Source organism: Pteropus medius, unplaced genomic scaffold (assembly GCF_902729225.1).
Source record: "Pteropus medius unplaced genomic scaffold, Ma_sr-lr_union100, whole genome shotgun sequence".
In the NCBI taxonomy this organism is placed as follows: domain Eukaryota; kingdom Metazoa; phylum Chordata; class Mammalia; order Chiroptera; family Pteropodidae; genus Pteropus; species Pteropus medius.
Window position 1 is genome coordinate 6,780,098 of NW_024354502.1, and position 23,034 is coordinate 6,803,131.

The following is a 23,034-nucleotide window of genomic DNA, read 5'->3' on the forward strand; positions in this document are numbered from 1 at the left end:
GGGGTACAGTGAAAAATAGAAGTCAATGACTACGATTATGCTAAAATTTTGGCACAGGTGCCACATGAACAGAAACAGGGAAACATGATACAAAGGGAACTCTGTTAAACCTATGGTAAAGTCATGAATTGTTTTGTTTAATCCATTTTTTTAAAGTCCTGGAAATTCCATATAATATGTGGAATTCTACATTGACTCCAGACCGGCAAATTAATACTTTACTCAGATCAAATGGCTGAGCAAAATGTAAGAAGAGGTGTAAGTGGCTTCCTATATTTCCTGTGACTGTGTGTATGGTTAGGTAGCTTGCTTGAGTCAGACGTGAGCTGTGGCTGTTGAATGAGCAGAACTGAGCTAAGTGCACGTGACCTTGGGCAGAAGGAGCAGCATCCCCACGGAAACACATCCCAGCACATGCAGTCAATCAGGAACATGTGGAAGGATGGCAAATGGTTCCATCTCACGTCAGCTCTGGAGGCTGAGGCTCCCTGGAGCCTTGGTTAGGAAGGAGGGCTGGGAGGCCGCTGTGCAATCTTCCATGGCAAGAACAGTGGGCAGCATCTACACACGTCCATGTAGCTACCCTGCCTAAATGACCTTATACCTGGAAATGTTTGCTACAATCTATGAGCAAAATAGAGAATATAAAGTAAGAAAAAAAAATGATGTTGCTCTATGAGAAAAGGTCATTTGTGATAAAAATATTCATATTGCATAATAAATCAATATGCAAGTTTAAATATGGACTTTTCATTTTTTTTTTTTTTTTAAATAAATGTCGGAAGACCTCTCGTATGTCTGCAGATGTGCTTCCTCATAGTAGAGGTTCTGATTCTACTGACCTGACTCAGGCCGGACTCCCGGAAGTCTACAATGACCTCTGTTGTGAGCACAGTGAAATTTGTTTACAGGGTGGATTTCACAAACAAAGTTTATGATACAGGACCAGTTTATGTGTAAATAAAGTGATTGAAATTAGACCTCTGTGAAGCTGTTGTTAGTTGGCCTTTTATATTAATTTTGTCATGGAAGCAAACTTGCCTGAAACCGCAAAGGATATAGAGATAAACAGTAATTTTATCGAATTGGATCACCTTGCCCCACGTGTTGACATTAGGGTTCCTCTGGGTTGGCATGACTCAGGAGATGAGTCCACATAGTCATTAACTGCTGCAGAAACAGAGCAGAAGGAACGCTGTTAACCTGCCCAGTGAAGTGAAGTCTCTGTTTTGGCCATTCGCCTCTTTCCTCACTAAACTCTCAAAGCTGACACATTTGACCAAGTTTAGTACTTTCCTACAGTTGACCAAGATTTGTGGTGAAACCGATTTGTGTTTCTATCTTCTTGGACAAGAGGCCATCGTGAGAATTCCAAGGAGCATAGTAGCTATCATTTAAAAACCTATTTTATTGAAATTTGGCATAGAGAAAGAACATATGGACAGAAACTATAAGAAACTACAGTATAAGAAATTGTAAGTATAAAAAAGTTGAGCTTTAATAAATAGTCCTCAAACACTGATATATCCTCTCAGAGGCTTGTACATTTCACGAAAGCATTAGTGAAAAATGATCGGAGTAGAGAAAACATTTATAAAAATATTTATTAAAATATGTATATAAAATAAAAATCTTACATAATCACATTAAACTCAATTTATTTTCACTGAGTGATTCAACCATGAGAGACATTTGGCTAACTAATATAGGGTCAGATTACGTGGGGAATAAGTGCTACTCTTATCCTAGTTTAAAATCCAATAGATGAGACGAGGCATATTTGTACAGTGTGTCCATATGAAAATTTGAATCTCACCATTAGGCTTCCAAAAATAATTTCTACAATTTAATTTCATCTTTTTTAACCCTGTTATAGCCACCTCAGCAAAGTCATGTCTGCTTTTAATTTGTTAATCTCAAGAGTGTGCAATTAAAAGTTGTCATTTTCCATATAACCCTATATTTCTCATACACATTTTAATGAGATTCCTTTTGTTGTTGTTTTAAAGTTGGATTTCTCTTTTCTCATTACAAAAGTGTTCCATACTCTTAATCTTAGTGGAGTTTTTAATTGTGTTTGTTTCTTTGAATAATCTCTCTGTTATCATCCTGCAATTTTTAATACTAAGATAGCTCAGAGAAAAAATTCCCTGTTCAGTTTAAATCTGGACTCAGCAAGGTGGAGAATAAATGAGACTTCAAGGGACTTGCTATATGTGGAGATCTGAGAAAGAAGTCTAACCCTCCCCCTACCGCCCCATGATGCAAGCCTTCCAAAGCCATAATTTTCAGAGTAAGGCATTTCTAAGAGGAGCAGATGCATTCTTATCACTTCTCAAATTGCTAGGCCTACTGTTGTTTTCTGCCAGTATTGTGATGCAATGTGTCCCGAGGTCATCCTTGTGAGTTACTGTAGTATAAAAATGCAAGAGAGAGACAGTAGAGAGAAGAAGAATGACATTAGAGTGAACTTCTAGGCCAAAGGGACTGGCCTGATGGGATGTACAAGTCGTTTGCTTACCTCTTTTTGTCTATTTCATTATCTAGCTAGAGAAAGAACTTCCCCCAGCCCCAGGAAACTTTTACTTTTTTTTTTTTAATTCTGTGGTTTCTTTTCCATGTACTGCTATAAATCTGTATTTTTTTCCCCCTTCTTTTTACTATATTTTAACTTACTTTGGATGGACTCTGCTCAACTGGCCCCTTTACTACTAGACTCTTATTTATCTTTCAAATTTCAGTTGAAATATCTGTCCCCAGGTAGCTACGCCCCCCACCTCCCGCCACCCACCTAGCCCTAGTTAAGCTCAGGGATCCTCCTTTGGGTTTTCATATTATTTCTAGCATAAATTTGACCATATCCTTTTGACATTATTCACATGTCTGCTTTAGACTGTGGGCTCCATGGGAGAAGGGACTTAATTTATTTACCTCTTTATTCTGATGACCTAACCCATAGCCTGATACATTAGGTGTCCCACTCCTATGTTTTCAATTGATCTGTTCTGCACCCCTGCTTGAGGCCTGTTTGCCTGTACTTCCTACAGTTTATCACTTACCTTCTTTGGCCTTAACCATCCAGAAAGAGCCACACTGGTCCACAGTCTCCTGCTGCCTCCTCCAGCCCCCACATCCTCAGTTTGTTTTGACTCTTGAATCACAGTGATTGATTTACTCCTGCTGATACTAGGGCCCCATCCATCCCTCTGGTCTCATAGAATTCAGTTTATCCTAGCTCTGTGCCTTTGAATGCAAATGAATAATTTCCCTGCAAAGAACTGCTAGAAGGACTACAAAAATTATTCATGTTTTTGAAAAATGTTTTTTACTTATTTTCTTTTTCAAAACTTTCCCCCTTCTCCCACAGCTGCATACATCATTTGAGAAGGTGTTGGATTTCACATTTAAATCTTTCTGGTCCCAGTGGGAAAGCTTATTATTATTTTTATTTCTGATAACATATCGAGAAGGTACAATATTATTCCCACTTGTCCTCTTTTCAAAATGTAACATCTAGGACACAAATGTTGAAAACTGCCTCTAGATGCAGCAAGGAAATGGAAGAAATATTGGGATTAAAGGCAAGAAGGCTAAACCCAGTGTCTTCTCAGATCATTTTGTAAAAAATTCTTTTTTAGCAGTGTCATTTTGCCAAGCTCTAAGGAAATTCATATTACATTCAAATTCAGAGAAATCAAAATTCTATTTTTCTGAATTAAGGAGGAACTAGGATGTCTCTCCGCCCCGCTCTCCCCCATAACTCCTGAGGCTCCTTTTCACTTCTTTTGGACCAACGATTTAGTGCCCCCCCCCTTTTTTTTAATCTCTGTAATTACTAGATTTAACTACTAAGTTCTGAAAGATAATATGTACATATGATCTGCAAAGGAACTTTTATAGCTACTCATGATCTGGTTTAACTTAACGAACTTTATGATTTAACTTCCTATCATTTGCTAAACGTGACAGATCGGCTTCATTACTGCTAGGATCTTTCTATTTGAGATTTGTAAATGTGATTTTTTAAATTTCAAACATTCTCTCATATTTGTTCACTTTTTTGCCCTTTTCTGACCATGCTCCCAATTTCCTTTTAGAAAATATGGTTGACATGACTTTTACCAAGATATGGAGAGAATTTTTTTGCTCTTTTTTTTTTGAGAAGTAAAAAATTTTGAACCTTCACATTGTCTTCATAGTTCACATTACTTTATATAATTGGTTGATTTTTTTTTTTTCTGATTACAAAGATGTGAACTGTCATTGTCAAAATTTTGAGAAGTACAGAAAAGTATAAGAACAAATGGTCCTGATTTTGCCATCGGGATGATTTTAGGGTACCCACTTCTGTCCTCTTCTCTCCCAAAGCTCTCTCCTCGCACCATCACAAAGACAGCTTTTGGTGAGCTTTTCCCTCGAGCGATCGTTACTGAGCTAAAAGTTATTTATAGGGCTTCCTGTTGCCCAGATAATGCCAACATCAGCATGTATTCCACAATACAACTTTTGAAAGTGCAGGGTCATCATTCGACAAAAGTGCATTTCAAAATAATTCCAGTAGAAAACCCCAGATTGATCTTACATTTTCGTATCTGCCAAATATTGCCCAGGACAACTTGGCTGGAAATAACAAGGCACTCGATCTTCTAGGAAGTTGTTTGGATGTGAATACGCTCAGCGTGTTTTCCCTGAAATTAAAATCAGCATGAAAATAGATTATTTAACATAAGAAACTGATCTCTTAAGGATCTGGCATGGCTTTTAAGCCCCTGTGGGGTGTCCAGCACTTAGTTTGAATGCATCTTCTTGCTAGTGGGGGCACTGGAATAAGAATGAATGGAACTGCAGGGTACATTTTGAATCCTGCTAGGGCTGGGGTCGCCTGGGCATGCCGGCATTTGTACATAAAGTGGAAAGATACCCTAGACCAAACCCTGGAAAGGCACTTGGAGCAACCGGAGATCCTTATCTCTCTGCTCCATCCCAATAGGACCAGGCCCCCACCTCTCCTGTGCTGATGACATTCACTAGCGTCTCAGACCTCCACAGATCTGAGAGGGCATGGGAGGGCACATATGCTCTCCTGCTCCATCCCTTACTTGCCAGCTGAGGCAGCTGTTATTTGGGGGGCTAGGGATTTTCAATCTCACCAAGGAGCTGGGGATATTAGTAAAACTCTCCCACGCCAGGCATCTCAGACCTTTCCGAAATCATGGCCAAGCTCTATGCTCCACACCTCCCAATTACCCCTTGGATCAAAAAAAAAAGATTTTCACTGGAGTCAGTAAAATACTCTTAAAATCTGGATGCAATGAAACCGGAAAAGGGAGTGGCTGCAATTCCTAGACCATTTTTACTTTGGTCTTATAACAAACAAGCCACAATTCTCTTTCCTGTTTGCCTCCTAAAGTGGGTGGGTTTCTTCTCACAGACTCCTGTTCAGTGGGACACTGGCCATCCTGAGCTGTTTTTAATGTTCCTGAGATAACTGGATTATACTGATTTCCATTATTGCATAATAATTAAGATTATACTTGATCAAGGGTTTATCAAATGCTAAGACACTGTTTTAAGAACTTTAAGTGTATTTACTCCTTAAAGCTTAGAATAATCCTATGTGCTAGGTAATATTATCTATATTTAAAGGAAACTGAAGCACAAAGAGCTTAAGTTATTTGCTGGAAGACCACATGGCTGGTAAATGACAGAGGCAAGGCTTAAAAATCCAGCTATCTAGTTGCAGAGCTCAGGTTCTTAACTGCCATATTTTCTGTCTCTCAACAGCATGAACTAAAAAGCATATTTAAAAAGCCTTAAGGAAATGCTTGGTTCACCTAACTTATTCCAGGAACTTATTTCTAAAATCCCATTTACTAAAAGGTTAAGTAAAAGATACAAGGGAAAATCGAGAATAAAAAACAGCCCCTTTTTCTTTTCATTCACCTAGCTTAAAACAAAACAAGACAAAACTAGGTTCCAATGTCCTGGCATCTGTGTGCCAAATTGGGGTTCTCCTCTGCAGATTTTCAGTAATTAAGGAAACATATGGTCCACTCCTGGGTCCTTTGATAAGCAGAATTCTGCCATTTAAGCGTGATGTTCAAAACAATGATCTTACGAGACAGGTACGGACGAGACTTTTGAAATGAAATAAAAGTTTAAAAAATGCCACTAGAATTATAGCAGTGCTTTTGAAAGCTTTTGCAGAGAACATATCGAATAACATTTATGGAAATAATGATTCTGATTTCCAGATGTGAAAAAAAAATGGTTGCAAATAATGTGAAATTTATGGCGTGTTGTTGGTAAAGTATAAGATATCTGATCTATTTTAAAACCTTTTTCTTCTTTGACCAAAACTCAGAACATATTATAAGCCTCTTATATTTTCCTCATTAGCTATGGATTACAGCCACCAAGCAAGGGGTGAAAGCTGGGACATTCTTCTGGTCTGTGTAAGTAACCTTCATTTTGTCAATGTTTGTAGAATTATAGTTATGATTCGATTTATGAAACATTAATTCAATTTTATTTCATTTTAGTTAAATGTAAAAGTCTTTGAACTTCTGAATATTTTCTTATTCAGAATAACCTTCCGGTTTTTTTTTAGAGGTCCTCTTTCTGTCCCTCCTTCTACCACCTTCCCCTACCCTCTCTTCCTCTTTCATCTCTTTTTTTCCATCTTTCCTTAATAGAATGTAATGAAGATTTTTTCTTTTCTTTGTCTAGTCATTCTTTAAGTTTCTCTGTCTCTGTTTATAGATTTGTTTGTTTGTTTGTTTTTCATAACTTGCCACCCAGGGAATGTTAGTTTCTCTTAGACGATTTATTAGTGGTTTCCATGATCATTTTTCTATAAATATTTGATAACGTGCTATATTTGTTTCAGTTCACTTTAAAAATTTAGTGTAGTCTCATTTAGTATAGTCGCCTAGAGACTGGCTATTGCAGATGGGAGACAAGAGGAAGCCTCTGTTTCACCCTACTGAACTTCAAGATTTCCCTAATTAAAATAATGGGACCACTACTCTTCCCCACAGAGGTGATGGGGAGATTAGTAATTAATGTTCATAAAATAGTAGAAATGTACCAAATAAAAGTGTCAACATGTTGATTATTTTGAAGGCTCCTTAGTAAGGAAAGGAATCTGTTTCTACTTTCACGGGGATTTTGTTCCCACTGAGATGTTCTTTCCATCTTTTTTTTTTTTTTTTAAACCACCTAAAGCTATTTCCATGTTTGCCTCGTATTCCTTGACAAAAATCTGACTATTCTGTAATAGTAGTGTGCTGACAGCAATCACAGGTTTAAATTAATCCAGAATGGTACTGTCTATATTCTCCAAATTCAGGAATGAAAGTAGCTTTTTCAGATTTGGAGAGCTAAGTTGAAATTGGGTTTGGTGATTTAAAGCTAAGCTAGAGTATCTCTTTAAAAATCTTTTTTCCTTTTTTAAAAAAAGATTTTCTGAGTGGAGAAATAAGTGTGGATATGCTAGACATGACGCTGCTTCTCGTAAATGGCATGATGATTTACCAATTTAATCTTATGCATTATGTTTTTTTAACCCTTGACCGTCACAGATGCTTATAGGGTGATTTCTTTTGCTCCACAACGTTATTTGCCTGGCAAAATGGAGCAGAGCCAACAACACAATTAATACTTAATCCCCACCCTCCCCACTCCCCTCAAACTGCTGCAAAGTTTCATTGAAAAGGCCCAGTGTTCTGGTTCTGAATGGCAATTTTTTCCACCCATTTCAAATCACTTATAAGAAGGTGGCTTTTGTGTGCTCCAAAGATGTCTATAGTTTTGCTTTGCTGTTCAGACTATTCTTCTCGTATCTCTATATCTTGGAAGTGATTTGGGTTCATTTTTTTCTTTATAAAAAATCTTTTTATAACTTAAAAAAAAAACATGGTCATATTTCCAGTTATTTAATGGAATATATGTCAAGGAAATTTATACATGGTACATTCTGAAATTTTTAAAATTTAAAACCAGATTCAAATCATAGACTTAGAAGGCCATCTTTTTACCCTGGTGCTGTACTACAATGGAGAATTATTCTTGTTTTTTTTTTAAATGATAGTGTTTCATTTCAAAATCATCCTCAGCTGATGCTCCATTATATTCTTTTGTGTCAATTCATATCCAAGGGCAGTAATTTCCTTTATATATGAGTGTTTAGATTGATTCTAACCACAGTTCTGCCACTTAATAGATTGCTGACCTTGGACAACTGATTTACTCTCTCAATAAATTGATGGCCTCATCTTTGAATAGGAATGGTAGTATCTTCATCATAGGGTGTTGGGAAGATAGAATGAGTTAATTCATTTAAAGTGCTTTGTAGAATACTTAGTATTCTACGTAGAGAACAACGAATAAATGGTTTCCATTTTTCATTCACATTATTTCTTTCGACATTGACTAGACCATGGCTATATATGTCTTAAGGTAATTTGTTCTCCCTTATCGTTAAATACCTCACCTAGTCCTTTATTTTCTATTCCTCCTTTCTTTTCCTTCTTTTTCTGACCATGTCTAATATACTAGCTCTCATGACAAATTCTTTATCAATCAATCTGTGATGGTAAAGGCAAAAATATGAACCCTGCTTCCCTTTCTGTTTGGACATACATTCTTTGTCAGATTTGTTTGTGCCGACTCTGAATTGTATTTTAAACACTGACGGGTCATGGCCATGTCTTTTTGGTCTGCGGTTATTCCATAAAGATTATCTAGAACTACTAGGAAATTTAGAGATCACTTTGTTCAGTACCTCATTTTCGAGATTGGAACACCAAGGCTTAGAGGGGTAAAGTGTGCCCAGGACCACATTTATGATGGATACTCATATTTCTAAAGTTCTCATCTTATCATCTTACCACATACACACTCAGCCCCTGCCCAGAAAATGATAATCATAGGCTTATCATTCCAAGCAGAGAATGGTGACTCCTCTGTAATAGTCTTTTTGTAGGAGTATCTTGTATCTTTATTCATATTCACACAAATGCCTTGAACATAATAAGCTTTTAAAATATTTCATGAATGATCGTATCATCTCTTTGGACCTGTGAATTCAGTACCTTATGATGAAAGCTAACATTTTTCTAAACTCTTTCTCTCTGCCAGATACTATTCTAAGTGCTTTGCATATACTACTTCTTTTAATTCTTACAACAACCTTGTGAGATAGGAATTATTATTATCATCATTTTATAGAGGCACAGAAAGGTTAGACAACTTGGCAAAGTCTCACCAACACATGTGGAGTCAGGATTCAAACCCAGGTATTCTGGCCTCTGAGCTGTGATTTTATTTCTTGCCCCCTGCTGATCAAGCACACTGTCCAATGAAGGCATTCAAGGGTGAACTTTCTGAGCTTGACACAAACTAATAGCTTGTATTTTTCCATTAGCATCAAGTGAGTTCATCAGAGTCCATTTGTGTGACTTAACACCAATTACATAAAATAAAGCAACTTGCAGGTGCAGTAAGATAAAATGAAAAGGCAACAGCATTTGCTTTCTTTTTTAAGTTAGGAAAGAATTCAAAATATGTAATTATTTTGTTCAGATACAGGGGATTTCTAAGGCTGAAGAATTAAATACCTTAAGTGATTAACCTGGCTTCGATATCCCAATTTCTAATTCAATTATAGGATATAATACACAGAGTCACATTTATTCAATAGCATTGGGATTTGTTTAAATTAGGACTCGTTTTATGGTAAACATGATTTTTTCTGGGCTGGTAGGATAGTTTTAGACAGAAAGGGAGCCAGAGGAACAATCTATCTGATAGAAATCTATCTGATAGATAGATTTCTATCAGATAGATTTCTGATAGAAATCTATCTATCAGAAGGCTGGAGTTGGTGGGGGTGGGGATGAGGGGAGGCCGCTTGATTAGAACTCTTGCCAACTCTGGCCTTCTAACGTGGCCCTGAAATTTTATCTTTCTCCTTGCTCTCCCTTGCTCACATCCACCAAGAGTAAAAGCGTAAATGGCTCCACCAACATCCCATGGTAAATTTTCAATAGAGTTTATTTTTCAGAGCAGTTTCAGGCTCACAGAAAAATTGAGCAGTAAGTAAAGAGATTTCCTATATACCCTTTCCCTCAACACATGCACAGCGCGCCCCGTCCCGCCCCATTATGAACATACTCTACCAGAGTGAGACATTGGTTACAATCGATGAACCTATATTGATGCATCATTATTGCCCAGAGACCACAGTTTTTACTAGGATTCACTCTTGGCCACAATCATCTTTACTAACCATAAGTAAACTTGGGCTTTAGTTTGAATTCATCATAAATATGCTGTAATGGCTAGTCTTGGATGAGGGAGCAGCAGAAAAGCCTATTGTTCTCCTTGTTAAGAAAGAATAAGCAAATCTCCCTATAGATAAAGATATCACTCAGCTTGTGAGCATCTTAATGTAACTCAGCCCAGGATATGGTGCTATCACGTTAGTCGAGAACTCTTAAAGCGAGTGCCAGATTTAATGTAATTATATTTTCAACAGAAGAATGAGACTTAAACACAAAAGTCACTGTGGATGAAGATTATACCCTTTCTGTCAGTCTCATAATTATATAGACCCATTCCTGATAGATTTTTATAGAGCTAGAAAAGATTTCAAGAATACCTTTCTAAACCTGTTATTTATAGAGTAGGAACTTAAAGTTTCAGATTAAATTATGTTTCTAAAGGCATATAGCTATTTAGAGACAGAATGATAACTAATTCTGATCACTAATAAAAATAAGGTGTTTTTTTTTTCTTTTAGCGCTTACTATGTGCTAGGCTCTGTACATGCCCTTTGCTTGTTTGTTCTTATTTTATTCTTACAACCAAGTAGTACAGTGTGCTTGGCTATTATCTTTATTTTATTGATGAATATACTGAGGCTGAGAGAGGTCAAAGAGATCTAAAGTTCAAGAGAGGTCACACCACCTGCAAGAGGCGGATTGGGATGTAAATCTTGGGCCGTAACTAATAGCTTTACCCATTAAATTACAACTATTCTGAGCCTGGGGTCCTTTCTGCCTGATCAGCAAAGCGGGTTCCTCATTTGACTGTGAATCAGAGTTTCCAGTCTTGTCCTCTGTGGCAGAGGTTGAGCAATGTACTGTGTTGCAAATGGAAATGGAAGTTTAAACACTGATTCAAAAGAGGCCCTTGTACAACATGAAGTGAAAACAGATGGTGGTAAATAGGGAGCACTTGGCCTGGGTGCAAGAGCAAATGCTCATCTGGCTGGCGTTTGTGGAAAGGCAACCTCCCATCATTCTTTGCTTGTTATGACCCTACAAAACTCCCATCATGCTTTGCTTGCTTTGACCCTATAAAACTCCCATCATGCTTTGCTTCTTATTACCCTCCAGGGTCATCCCTCACGAGCGGAGAATATTAACCATACTGCAGTGGCTTACCCTGCCAGACAACGAAAGGTATTTGTTTCCATCTTCCTTTTACTCTTCTTTCTTCAATATATTTTCAACTTGGGTTAGAATTTGGTGAAAAACTAGATAGACTAAAATAGAAGCACAGCCAAAGTTTGGTATTGTTAAGTTTCGAGGTTCTTAGCCTTAAGCATTAGTTTCCTAAGGCAGATAAAATGGACGTAGGGGACCATTTAATTACATGGATTACTATGGCTGTTAATCCTGGCCAATACAGTGAGTTTAAGGGAGTTCCTGGCTTTGATAAATGAACCAATAGCATCCCAAGGATCAGGGAAGCATTAAGACTGATTTTTCACTTTAACAGAGTTGTTCTTTCAGGCTGCAGATTGCATGGCCCGTGCGAATTATTATTGGGCTCTATTATCTTGGGGATCAAAGACCTGAGTGTGTGTTCAGATTGTTTTGTGACTTTTGATTCCTGAATGTGGTACCAGGGAGTTACCACAGTGGGGGTGGTGGATGCGGAAGCAATAGAGAAAACAAAACCAAAACCAGAATGAGATGTTTTCCATGGTAAGACTAATAGTGGTTGGGAGATTAATTAACTTGATTTGAGAGATTTTTTTTTTTTTTTTTTAATGTGTGGGGATAGTTGATATTCTTTGTTGCATGTGGTTTGAGGGAGATTCTGAACTTTCAATTTTCCTGCAGGCCTTCGGTCTATGCCTTCTATTCTGAGCAACCTGATTTCTCTGGACACAAATATGGCCCTTTTGGCCCTGAGGTTAGTAGCTTATCATCTGCCTGAGGAGAACCTGTGTCCCTGGGCCACCTGATCTACTGACCTTATTTCACGATTTGTACAAAGTCTCTTGGAGTGTACGTATCTGCAAGGTTTATAGTCAAAGAATTATAAGACTAAAAAAGTTTTAAAAAATCTTTAACACACTTATTTCTCTTATAGGAATTTTATTTCAGATTGATTTGATATTTAAACATATCCTAAACTTGGTATTCGTGGGAGAGGTATAGTCCAGCCCTGCAGGCATCAGTCAAAAGGCAAAGTATCGGGAAAGGTTGGCATTTGCCATCACTGGGATAGGAATCTAAAGGAATCTGGAGATAAAACCTGCAATGGAAAACAATGCAACCGAGTCTCAGCTCCCTTAAAATGAGTATGCCTTTCAGACAGGGTAGGTCAGCTAAGTAGCTCTAATAGCCTTAGCAGGTACAATTGGGCACATGATAATGGCAATGGGTGTTTTTTTATTTGATAAATTTTGAATAGGTATATACTTGTGAAACCATGACCACAGTCAAGAGTGTGAACATATCCATCACTCCAAAAGTGAAACGAATTCTTTCTTAACTAAGAGAAGTACACTGTGGAATGAATCTGTTCAGCAGAGCAGCATGAAACTCTTTATCAAACACTAAGGAGTCTTACTAGAAGACAATCCGTTTGTAAGGTAGTGTTCAGGACGACTTCAGATTCAGAAGGGGAGAGGGATGATAATGTTTTATTATGTTCCTCTTTTATCTAGAGATGAAAATCTCCCCAGCATTTCAGCATAATTTAAAAATACTACGGGAATTTGCAAATTTAAACCTTTTAATATTTTAAATATTTTCCACTATTCTTCCTTGTAAGGGTAGTGAAGTCTACATCAACATAATAAAACTTGATTCTTGACGAGGAATAATTTCAAAAACTCTTTATTAATGGAAATTGCTTTCAATTCCCAAGTAGGCCATGACAACACTGTTAGCTATAATTAAGTTCATTGTGTTCAGCATAAGGATGAGTAGGAAAAACAGATATTATATAGATAATACTTTTTGATTTAAGTATTTTTGAGCAAAATGCAGCATGTTTAAACAAAGGCAGTAAATACCAAGGAGCTGTAAGTATTTCTGAAGGCTTTAACATTAATCCAGTGGTGATTTTTTTTAAGCACTGGAAACTAATGGCTGTTTAAAACCATTCTTAGTTTGCCTTAAATCACTGAAGCCATATAAGTCTGATGCTCTTTTTCCTATTCCTTTGATGTTTAACCAGTGTTGCATGATTATGAAACACGAATGATAAAATGAGATAAACATCTGCATGCATGAAACACAAATCTTATTCTTGCCAGAGCAAGCGTGGCCGTTTTATCTTCAGGATGACTTTCTTTGAGATTAAAGCGAACAAAAAGAACCACATTTTATTAAAATTAAAAAACAAAACAAAACAAAACAAAAACAAAAAACAAACCAAAATAAAAAAAACCTCTAAGCAGTTCCATGTGCTCTATTTAAAGGTCCAACTTTGTATGGGTAATAATATCCCCTAAAAGACCCTGTGGCATAGGCGAAATAGAGTTGGCAGGCAATTGGTGTAACCATTCTCTTAAAAGCAGGAGGCTGACACTTAAAAGAGGTTTGAGGCAGCTCAAGTTGCTTGGCTGGTAAGTGAACTTAGAGATAGGGCTTCAGAACTTTTGACTCTCAGACCAGAGTTCTTCCCATGGAACCGTTTAACACATTCAGTCCAGGAGATAAGCAAAGTAGTCAGTTAATAACTATGTTCATAGCGTGCAGAGCATTTTTCTTATGTCAAAAGTTGGCTTTTTACCATACATGTGAGATTCGGCGCTCATAATCCTCATTTCCTTAAAAATTGTATGGCTCAGCAGTAAATGTTCTCTATCAATAAGCACTTCTGGATTTCTAATATGTGTAGTTCAGTCATATTTACTTACTTGAAAGTGTATGTGTGTTTTAATCAAGAAATAAACTATTGCAGTTGACATTCAATATTATATTAGTTTCGGGTGTACAGCATAGTTGTTAGACATTTATATAATGTTGAATATCGCTGTAATCAAAAAATTTAAAAAATAAAAAAACTATGTTAACACATAAAAAAGAAATAAACTAAAAAGTTTTTTAAGTACTGACTATGACAAAGTATAATATGCTTTAATTTGCTGTAATGATGGTTCTATGCTCAGGTTTGCTCATAAATGTATAAGACAAACAGAGATTTTGTTTTATAGTATCAATGAATTAAGTATTGGGAGTATTCATGCTATATTCTTTTTAGTATTAATACTTCTTGTAACTGGTGTATCGTCACATATCTACTAGGTAAAACACTCTTCATTAGATATCTTGGAATTTGTCTTCAGTTATGATAACCTGGTAACCTGGTCACTTTCTTCTCTTAATAAGAGTGATATTTTCAGATTTTGACTATTTCACATTGGTTCTAGGAAACTTATTTGTACTGAAGTAGAATCAAAATAGTTTATACTTTTAAAAAATGAACGCAAAGCAAGCCAGCAAAACCTCTCTTCTGTTGTAGACTAAATGGTTTATATACCTACATATCCATCATATACACATTTATCATGCATGTAAAGATTATACTAGCTGAAATATTATTTTTAAAATCAGTATCATGCGATCTTTCCCATCCAATGAGAAAATATCTTGTGTTTGATGTTTAATTGCAATGATTCCATCTAGCAAAATGTGTGTTGGAACACAGTTGAAGTTTGTACTTTCTGACCTTAATATTTGAGTATACTCTTTTTTTTTCAGGATGACTCTCAAAGGCTGTTTAATTAGATGATTAAACATTGGGCTAATAGTTTCAAGAAGTGGTGTATTGCTCCTGGTTTCATAGTGTAATGGTGAATGTTCAGAAATATGCTTGCTTTTGATTGTTGGCGCAATCTTTTTCTCTTTGACCTTCTATGCTTTCCCTGTGACCCCTCGTTCGGCTGCTCTTCCGGGCCTAGAGGCAGAGCTTTGGCTGGCTAGTTACTACCTTCAGATGGCAAAATATCCTTCTGAAAAGCAGGGAAATTTGCCCCTCTACCTCCCATCCTCTTAACCTCAGGCTAAATCTTCTAAAGTCAGGCTAAAGTATGGCTGGTCAGTAAAAATAGCTTCCGTCTACCTCTAACATTCAAAGAAGGGAATACATGCAATATAATCACTGGATGAAAACTCATTTTGACTAAATCCTATGTCTCCCGCTGCTCCTCTAACCCTCTGCAATCGGAAGGGCCCGCCTTCAGTCTTGGGAATGTCGAGGTCTCTTGCAAATGGCTGGGTGTCTGACGGGCAGACCTGAGCACTAGCTGAATATATTTGGTGACCATGAGATGGGAAACCCTCTTTTTCCTTTTTGCTGCTCTTCTCATGGAGAATTGCCTAAAACTAGAAGCATCTGAAAAAATCCAACCCAACCAGAGTCTGTGGGGCTGTGTCTTTCAATCGCTCTGTCGGAGAGAGAGGATGAGATCGAAATCGAAGTGCCTTTGCAGCTGCTTGCTCTGGAAACAGTGAAACCGCATGGCCTCCTTTGTGGATACACTAACATTGTCCCTCCTCCTGCCCCTTCCTGCATCTGAATGATTCTCTGGACAGTCCCATCGAGAGAAATCAGCTAGGTAGACCACAGTGCTTGCTGCTTTAATTCACCTTTGCACATTAGCAAATCAGGGGCCTGGTTTTCTCCAGCATTTAGGAAATCCCAAAAGGTTATCTTCCTTACTCAGTTTATGTGTCAGACTTTATTGCTCTCTAGATTTTCAAAGCAAGATGCATAGCACTGCCACTCTCCTCTCGAAATGGGGTTCTGATAGAAAAAGTAGACTCATTCTTGATATATACACTAAAATGAACAGATTTTGATGACTTTTTACATTTTACCTAATTTTACAAAAGAATTTTAAGAAAGACAGTTCTATTTATGGTAATCTCATGGCTTACAGTTTCTCTGTACTGGAAACCTAAATTATCTGTGATAAGTTCCCTCTCCTGCTGAAAGTCCTGCTTCATAGAAATATATTCTTGACCAAGGAGGATTGCATATTATTTTATTCCATCCTTGGCTTAAAAACTTTTCCTGATCCTTGCCAATAAAGGTGACAGTTGCTTTGATATAGTTGTTGGGGTGAACAGATAACTCAGATTCTGAATTGAAACCACCTCCATAAATCCCACTGTCACCTTGAAATGACCAAGCGGCTAATATTTTATTTAGTTTTCAACTACTACTTTATAAATGAAGAGCTTTTCATAACCAAGGACCAGTCTCTGTAACGTAAAACTTATGAAGCGGAGAACTCTATGTCACCTTCAGGTGCATCCATGTGTATCAGTAGGTCCTCAGCCCAAAGAAACCTACAAGACTAGATTCTCTTAAATTATATTCTTGTTCTCAGTGAAGAAGCTGACAGCGGCACCGAGATCAATTTAGGGGGCTTCTCTCTCTAGAGATCCCCGAATGATCCCTCATACCAACTTTTTTTCTCAAGGAGCCTTAGTTTTTCTAACTAAGACTCTGCTGAACCCAGTTGGCAAAGTGTGAGCTTTATTATCTGACCCAGAGGGACAGACGACCTCTGAGTCCAGACATCTCTATCCGCCAGTACAGGAGAGTAGTTATGGCTCACCTCTTACTCCGGCTAAGAGACCTAAGAGGAAGGTTATCCCTAAGAGGAGACAGGAAAGACCAGTTGCTCCTCCAAAGAAAAGAAGAAGAAAATTACATAGGATGGATCATTATGCCGTGGAAACTCGTCAGGACAAAGTAAGTTTATCTATTGTTCCAAAGCTTTGTGGCGGGCAGATCTGAGTTGGTTTCCTTCGGTGCCTTGGTTTGAAAATCAGCTGAATTAAGTTTCAGAAAAACTCTGGTGCATTGTCTTTGGCTTTAAGTCCAGAAGAATCTGATACTTCAGAGGTTAACACTGATGTGAAGACCTCCTGAACTTTCAGCAAGACAGGAAAAAAGAGCCTTTTACTTTCTTTAGATTTAGTTGCCCTAAAACTAGTATTTATTTAGACTTGAGTGAATGTTGAGAAGGCTATCAGCTTTGCTTACACTGTTTGCAGAATTTGTTACACTGGTTTGTTGCCTTGGTTCTTGAGAACAACCCAGCTAGGGAGCTGGGGGCAATCCTCAAAGATAATGAAGGTTAGTGCTCAATAGAAAATTCTCTTAGATTCATGGTCTCTACCTTCAGAACTCAGGAAAGGTTCTTAGGTTATAGACGGGGAATAGCTGAGACAGAGAACAAGAGGAAACAACGGATAGATAGAGTTGTGTGTGTTTGCATGTAGAGATAATGAGTACTGCCTAGTCTTTTCATTATATTCAGAACAGACTATACGTTGTTAATTTTCTCAAAACCTTCTGAGACCTTCAAGCATGATCTTATTTAGGATTGTCTGAAGTAATCATGAAAAGGCAGGTTCAGGATTTTACCCACGTTGTCTTGTTTAGTAAAGGAGAATAAGTCATTGTCAATGATTTAATATATGTTGTGTATTTGGTTTTTCTGTGTGTAGGTGAAGGTCTTAGAGGAGAGCACGGTTTTCTCAGAAGCAAGTACCACTAGGTCCCCCATCTGTTAGTCCCTTCAGGTTATGCTGCGTGTATCATTCTGAAACTTTCACTTGTGGCTTTCTCCTTGGGATAGAATTTGAAATACTGATTCCTGTCCCGAAGAAAAACAAGTTTACAACCCACTTTACTGAAGACATGATGTGAGGAAAGGTCTTGAGTCATCTGAGAAGATAATAGAAGATCATATTATGTGTCTGAATGAAAATTGATAGGAAGATCTCTTTTATTCTTATCTCAGTCATGTTGGGTGTTATGAGTGTATTGTAGCTAAACTGCAAAATTCATCTAAAGTACCGTCGAGTCTTTGTGTGATGAGATGTTTCCTGACAATCTTTTCAGTGCACAGAGATGAGGGTGAGAGAGGAAGAGAGTATGTGGGAGCTGTTAGAAATTTCTATTTAAAGCAAGAAAATGAGAGGTGAATTATGTTTTGAGGTTCTGGAAATGTTCTTCAGAGAACCGAGTTTTCGCTTTTTATTAGGCTAAATAAGGAATCTTCTAGAACAAGCTCAGTGGTTCACATCTGTTTATTAGGACTCTTGTAGATTTTTATTTACTCAATATCTGCTTGAAAGGGACTAAACTGAGAAGCAGCAACTTGTTTTTCAGAAGAGGTTCTTCTGTTAAGACTGTTCTCAGAAATTGACAGTTATTGTGAACATTAGGTGAACTGCACTGTGTTGTTGATGTGCTGACTTAGCATCTGGTGAAGGTTACTGTTTAACCTCAGAACTGCTTTGGATTCACTCGGCCTCCATCTTCTTGCCATGGTTCAAAGTCTAATTTGACTTCACCTAGGGAACGAGAGACTTAAATGATCCATCTGACTTTCTGCTCACTCTCAGAATTCTTAGATTTGAAGAACATTGTTACATTTTAGAAAAACCGTTCCATCTCTAAAAAAAAAAAAAGAATTGCCCTTAATATTTCTGATATTTTAATAATCAAAGTATCACAGAAGGGATTGGACGAGGAGAGGTTTTATGCTCCTAAAAGAATACAGATAAAAGTGCTTAGACCATATTCCCATTGAGAAGGGCAGGGACATCTCCCTAGACAAAGCTCTGCCTCTGGGCCTGAAGTTTTCTTTCCAGAATGTTCTAGGAGTAGAAGATCTATGAGAAACCAAAAGGGAAAAAAAAAAATCTGCAGGGACTGATTTGCTCCTTTTTCCAGATGACAAATCCTCTGAGGGAAATTGACAAAACAGTGGGGCAATTAATGGATGGACTGAAGCAACTGAAGCTGCATCGCTGTGTAAATGTCATCTTTGTCGGAGACCATGGTAAAGCTTTGTTTCTTCTTTTGCTAATAGGAGAGATTCACGGATAATGTTTCTGAGGGTGTTGAGAAAAGGAACCCTGCCCCTCAGAATCCCAGGTTGCGTTCTTTCTTTACCTCCTTTTCCCTTTCTTTGGGATAGAGAAAGAAATCGAGCCATAACTCAAAACTATGAGAGGATCTGAGGTGACCCTGAGTTCATTTTGATCAAAACCAAGGACTTCCTGTATCTTCCTTTTTTTTACAGAAAAAGCCTTTCTACAAAGATCTGTCCCTTATTAAAGTTTTGCAGACTATTCATTTGTGATATTAATAGCTTCCTCTGTGAATGTGACATATCAGATAATATTACCCAATCCCTGATAGCTGCATTCCCAAAAGGAGCCCACAGAGTTTATGTGGCTAAAAATAAATATTATATGTGATAAAGAGACAGAGACATAGGATTCTTGTCTCTGGCATACAAGTAAAATTATTTCCTTGCATTCACTGAGAGGATTCAAGATGAAAACCAGAGGACCCTGCTTCAGTGGAAAAGACTATTGGAAGAAGAAGCAGTTTAGGAAAACGTTTTACTAAATCACTGTGTTAAGTAGAAAAAAATTCATGACCCTTTTTTGAGGTGATCAAGAGCATCATAAACATTATATGATTACAGTGCTGGATGGGGGGACTTCAGAGAGCATTCTTATTTCACTGGTGCTCAGACTGAGTTCTAGAGAGTGCCTCCTGCATTTCAGAAATATCAAATTGAAATAGCAACTCTGGAATATGGGCTTGCTCCCCTCTAGGACAGGGTTTGGAAGAGGAAAATTGGTTGACTCTTTCTTTAGTAGTTTTGTTAAGAACAATAGGCAGATCTCCCTAGTGAAAGCTCTGCTCTGGGCTTGAAGTTTTCTTTCCAGAATGTTCCAGAACATCTCTGAAAAAGTTTTTAAAAAATTGCTGTGGGACTACCTTGCTCTTTCACAGGGACTAAATGTGACCCTCTGCAAAGTCATGCTCCATGAGTCTGACTTGGTGGAGAGCTGCAGATAGGACAGAAATTCGGAGCAGGTGATTCAACTGAAGTTGCCCAGAGGTATCAAGAGCATCTGATCACAGGTTGGAGCCAGAAGTCTAAGTAGATGGGTCCCAATGAATCACATGTTGGAGCACTATAAAAGTCTTGCATAGACGAATATGTTGTCTTGCCAGTGTGTAGGCTTCTGGGATGAGTAGGCTGCTTTGGTTTTGGGAAGCCACAGTGTCTCTTACGTAAAAGGTAGTCTAGTCTAGTTCACAGCCTGGGCTTTGAAGTAGAATGAGTTACAATAGAATTCAAATTGCGTTGCACCCCTGAAGAGCCATCTGTAGAATGAGAACACTCACAACACCTATACAGTGTTAGTTCAGAGGATGAAGAGGGAGGATGCTTCAGAAGCACTTCACGTAAGGTCTTTAAGAGCAAGAGAGATGGTTCATCATTGGCATAAGTGACTTTCTAGAAATGTAAGAAATGGAAGATCCTTCTGGTCTTCCATTAATATGTATTTGGAGGCTTCCTATTCCTGGGTAAACATTTTGCTAGAACACGGTAGCTGTTTATTGTTTTTATTTTTTTTTTCCCTGAGAGTTTAAATGTTAAAAGGCAAGATATATAATGTTTGTGCTATGTTTGGATATGTTTTTTTCTCTCTTCATTTCAGCTTGTATTTAAAAAAACAAAAGGCGAGGGTTGGGGGGTGGCGTTTGAGGTATATGAATCTGGGATTCCAGAAGGTGATAATTTGAGTTTTACTGAACCTTAGGATGTCCTTTACAGAATCATTTATTTTCCCCCTCTTGGAGAATATTCACGTCAGATTGTGCAAATCAATATATTAAAACTTCATAGTTCCGTGTCATCTCATAAATTCTGAAAGAACAATCAAGGTCTCTACCAGCCTCCATAGTCTATGATTCTAAGACTTGAGTTTGTTTTTATTTATTTATTTTAAACATTGATCAAGAACATTTCCTTGGCAGACAGGAAACAAATCTTGGGTGGGAGAGGGGTATTTGTTGGTTTAAAAAGTTCCCTACCTAGACCCTTTTCGTGTTCTAGCTGCTAGCTTTCAGTTTTGACTGATTACATTGTTTACAACTATATTCAGTGTTATTTTGTTTTCCAGTTTGGGTGGTCATCGGGGCTAACATTTTTCTTCCTCATCTCTTGTTGCCAGTATTGTTTTGTCAGTAACATCCAAGGCCACCAGTGGAGACAGAGTGAGGACTAGTGATTATATACTCAAGTCAGGAGATATATTAGAGAGAAAACTGGAAAATCACATTTTGTAAAAGAGACACGGAACTGTCTATTCCAGTTATTTACACCACCCCCAGCTGGGAAGAGTTTGAAGCAATCTAGGATTTTTTTTTTTTTTAAAGAATAGATCTTTTTCATAATGACTGTGTAAATAGATTATTTTAAAAATTACGGTTACTTCCTTTGTCTTGCTGTTCTTGCTAAATGGCATAAAATGATAATTGAGATGATGTATTTTCAACCTTCTAGTGCCGCAAGATAATATGACTAAATCAAAGTCTAGTGAAAAGATTATATAAAAAAAGCATTTAAAAATTTAAAGTCAATTTAAGAACCCTCAAAAGAGAGAGATCTTTGCATGAAGCTGTTAAAAAGTAATTAAAGAGATGCCTGGATATTATCTTCAGTGTCCGTGTTAAGATTTTAATTTTAAGATTGCCTGAAAATCCTTTTTTTCCCCCTTCCCACAGGAATGGAAGATGTCACATGTGATAGAACTGAGTTCTTGAGCAATTACCTGACTAATGTGGATGACATTACGTTAGTGCCTGGAACGCTAGGAAGAATTCGATCCAAATTTAGCAATAATGCTAAATGTAAGTCAATTCTTAAAATACTAAGTTGGTAGAGTGCTAATATAATGGAATAGATATGGCTTTTTCTCTGAAGCTTCTCTGAATACTTGGGTAAAAATCCTAGCTCTGCAACCTCTTAGCTAAGCGACCTTGAGTAAGTCATTTAAACTCTAAGCTCCAGTTTTGCATCTGAAAAATGGGAATGATAATAACAACTCCTGCACAGGACTGTCGTGAAAATGAAACTCTGCGTATCACTTAGAGTGGTTCCTGGCACATGATAACATTATATAAATATTTGCTTTTGTTTTTATCATGTAGAAAATACACTTGATTTTGAGGCATGTGTATAACCATAAACTTCTGTTTACAAGAGAAGAGCTTTTCAACAAGAGATTCAAGACTTGCTCTTTAGTTGAAGCTCTGGAGTCCATGACAGGGCCAACAAAACCACATTTGGACCCTGAAAGTTGCTAGGACTCCGGTTGAAGGGGACCGTTCACTTTTGCAAAAGTGATGGACAGAACCCAGGAGGAGAGACTCTTAAGCCCTTGGGAAGTAGCAGCTATTTTGAAAGATTAGAAATAAAATCAACAGAAATAATCTTATCACCTAAGTTTGACACATTCAAGTTATGAGATGCCACTGACAAGAACATTAATTTAAGGACTAAAATGTTTTAGGTGCTGCTGCCCACCTAACTTTTGAGAAGTCCATGGTTTTATTGGAGGCATGCTGCATTTTAGAGGAAAAAACGCTTTCGGGTTTTTAGCCTTGGGAATAAGAAACCATTGGCACTAAGTGTAAAGCTTTGGAAAGTTAAGTTTTTTTCCCAAACTACGTTTCTGAGTCAACACAAATGGGAACTGTTCCAAGGTCAGCTCCAGGCAACAGTTATAAAATAAACAAAACACCAGTGTTTCTGCCTTCTCCTTTTCAGTCCTTTCTGTCCTGTATGCCCTCCCTTCTCTGCTCACTTGAGATAGGCAGGCCCTCGCCAGAGACAGAATGTGAGTCACTTACGGTCCCTCTTGATTTAGTGTTTGCATTTTAGGGCTT

At 37.6% G+C, this 23,034-nt stretch overlaps 1 protein-coding gene across 6 annotated transcripts in view; it reads left to right on the forward strand.

The window, feature by feature from the left end:
* The window catches only part of ENPP2 (ectonucleotide pyrophosphatase/phosphodiesterase 2), a 96,466-nt gene that overhangs the window by 44,049 nt on the left and 29,383 nt on the right, over nucleotides 1-23,034 (forward strand). For 5 of the 6 annotated variants that reach the window (XM_039853568.1, XM_039853569.1, XM_039853567.1 and 2 more), the window contains exons 9-13: nucleotides 6,400-6,455; nucleotides 11,403-11,468; nucleotides 12,135-12,207; nucleotides 19,009-19,117; nucleotides 21,871-21,996. In XM_039853568.1, the coding sequence (XP_039709502.1) occupies nucleotides 6,400-6,455; nucleotides 11,403-11,468; nucleotides 12,135-12,207; nucleotides 19,009-19,117; nucleotides 21,871-21,996 (430 nt within the window). Of the gene's footprint in view, nucleotides 1-6,399; nucleotides 6,456-11,402; nucleotides 11,469-12,134; nucleotides 12,208-16,857; nucleotides 17,014-19,008; nucleotides 19,118-21,870; nucleotides 21,997-23,034 lie in introns of all 6 variants that reach the window. The other variant, XM_039853572.1, reaches the window with a different exon arrangement.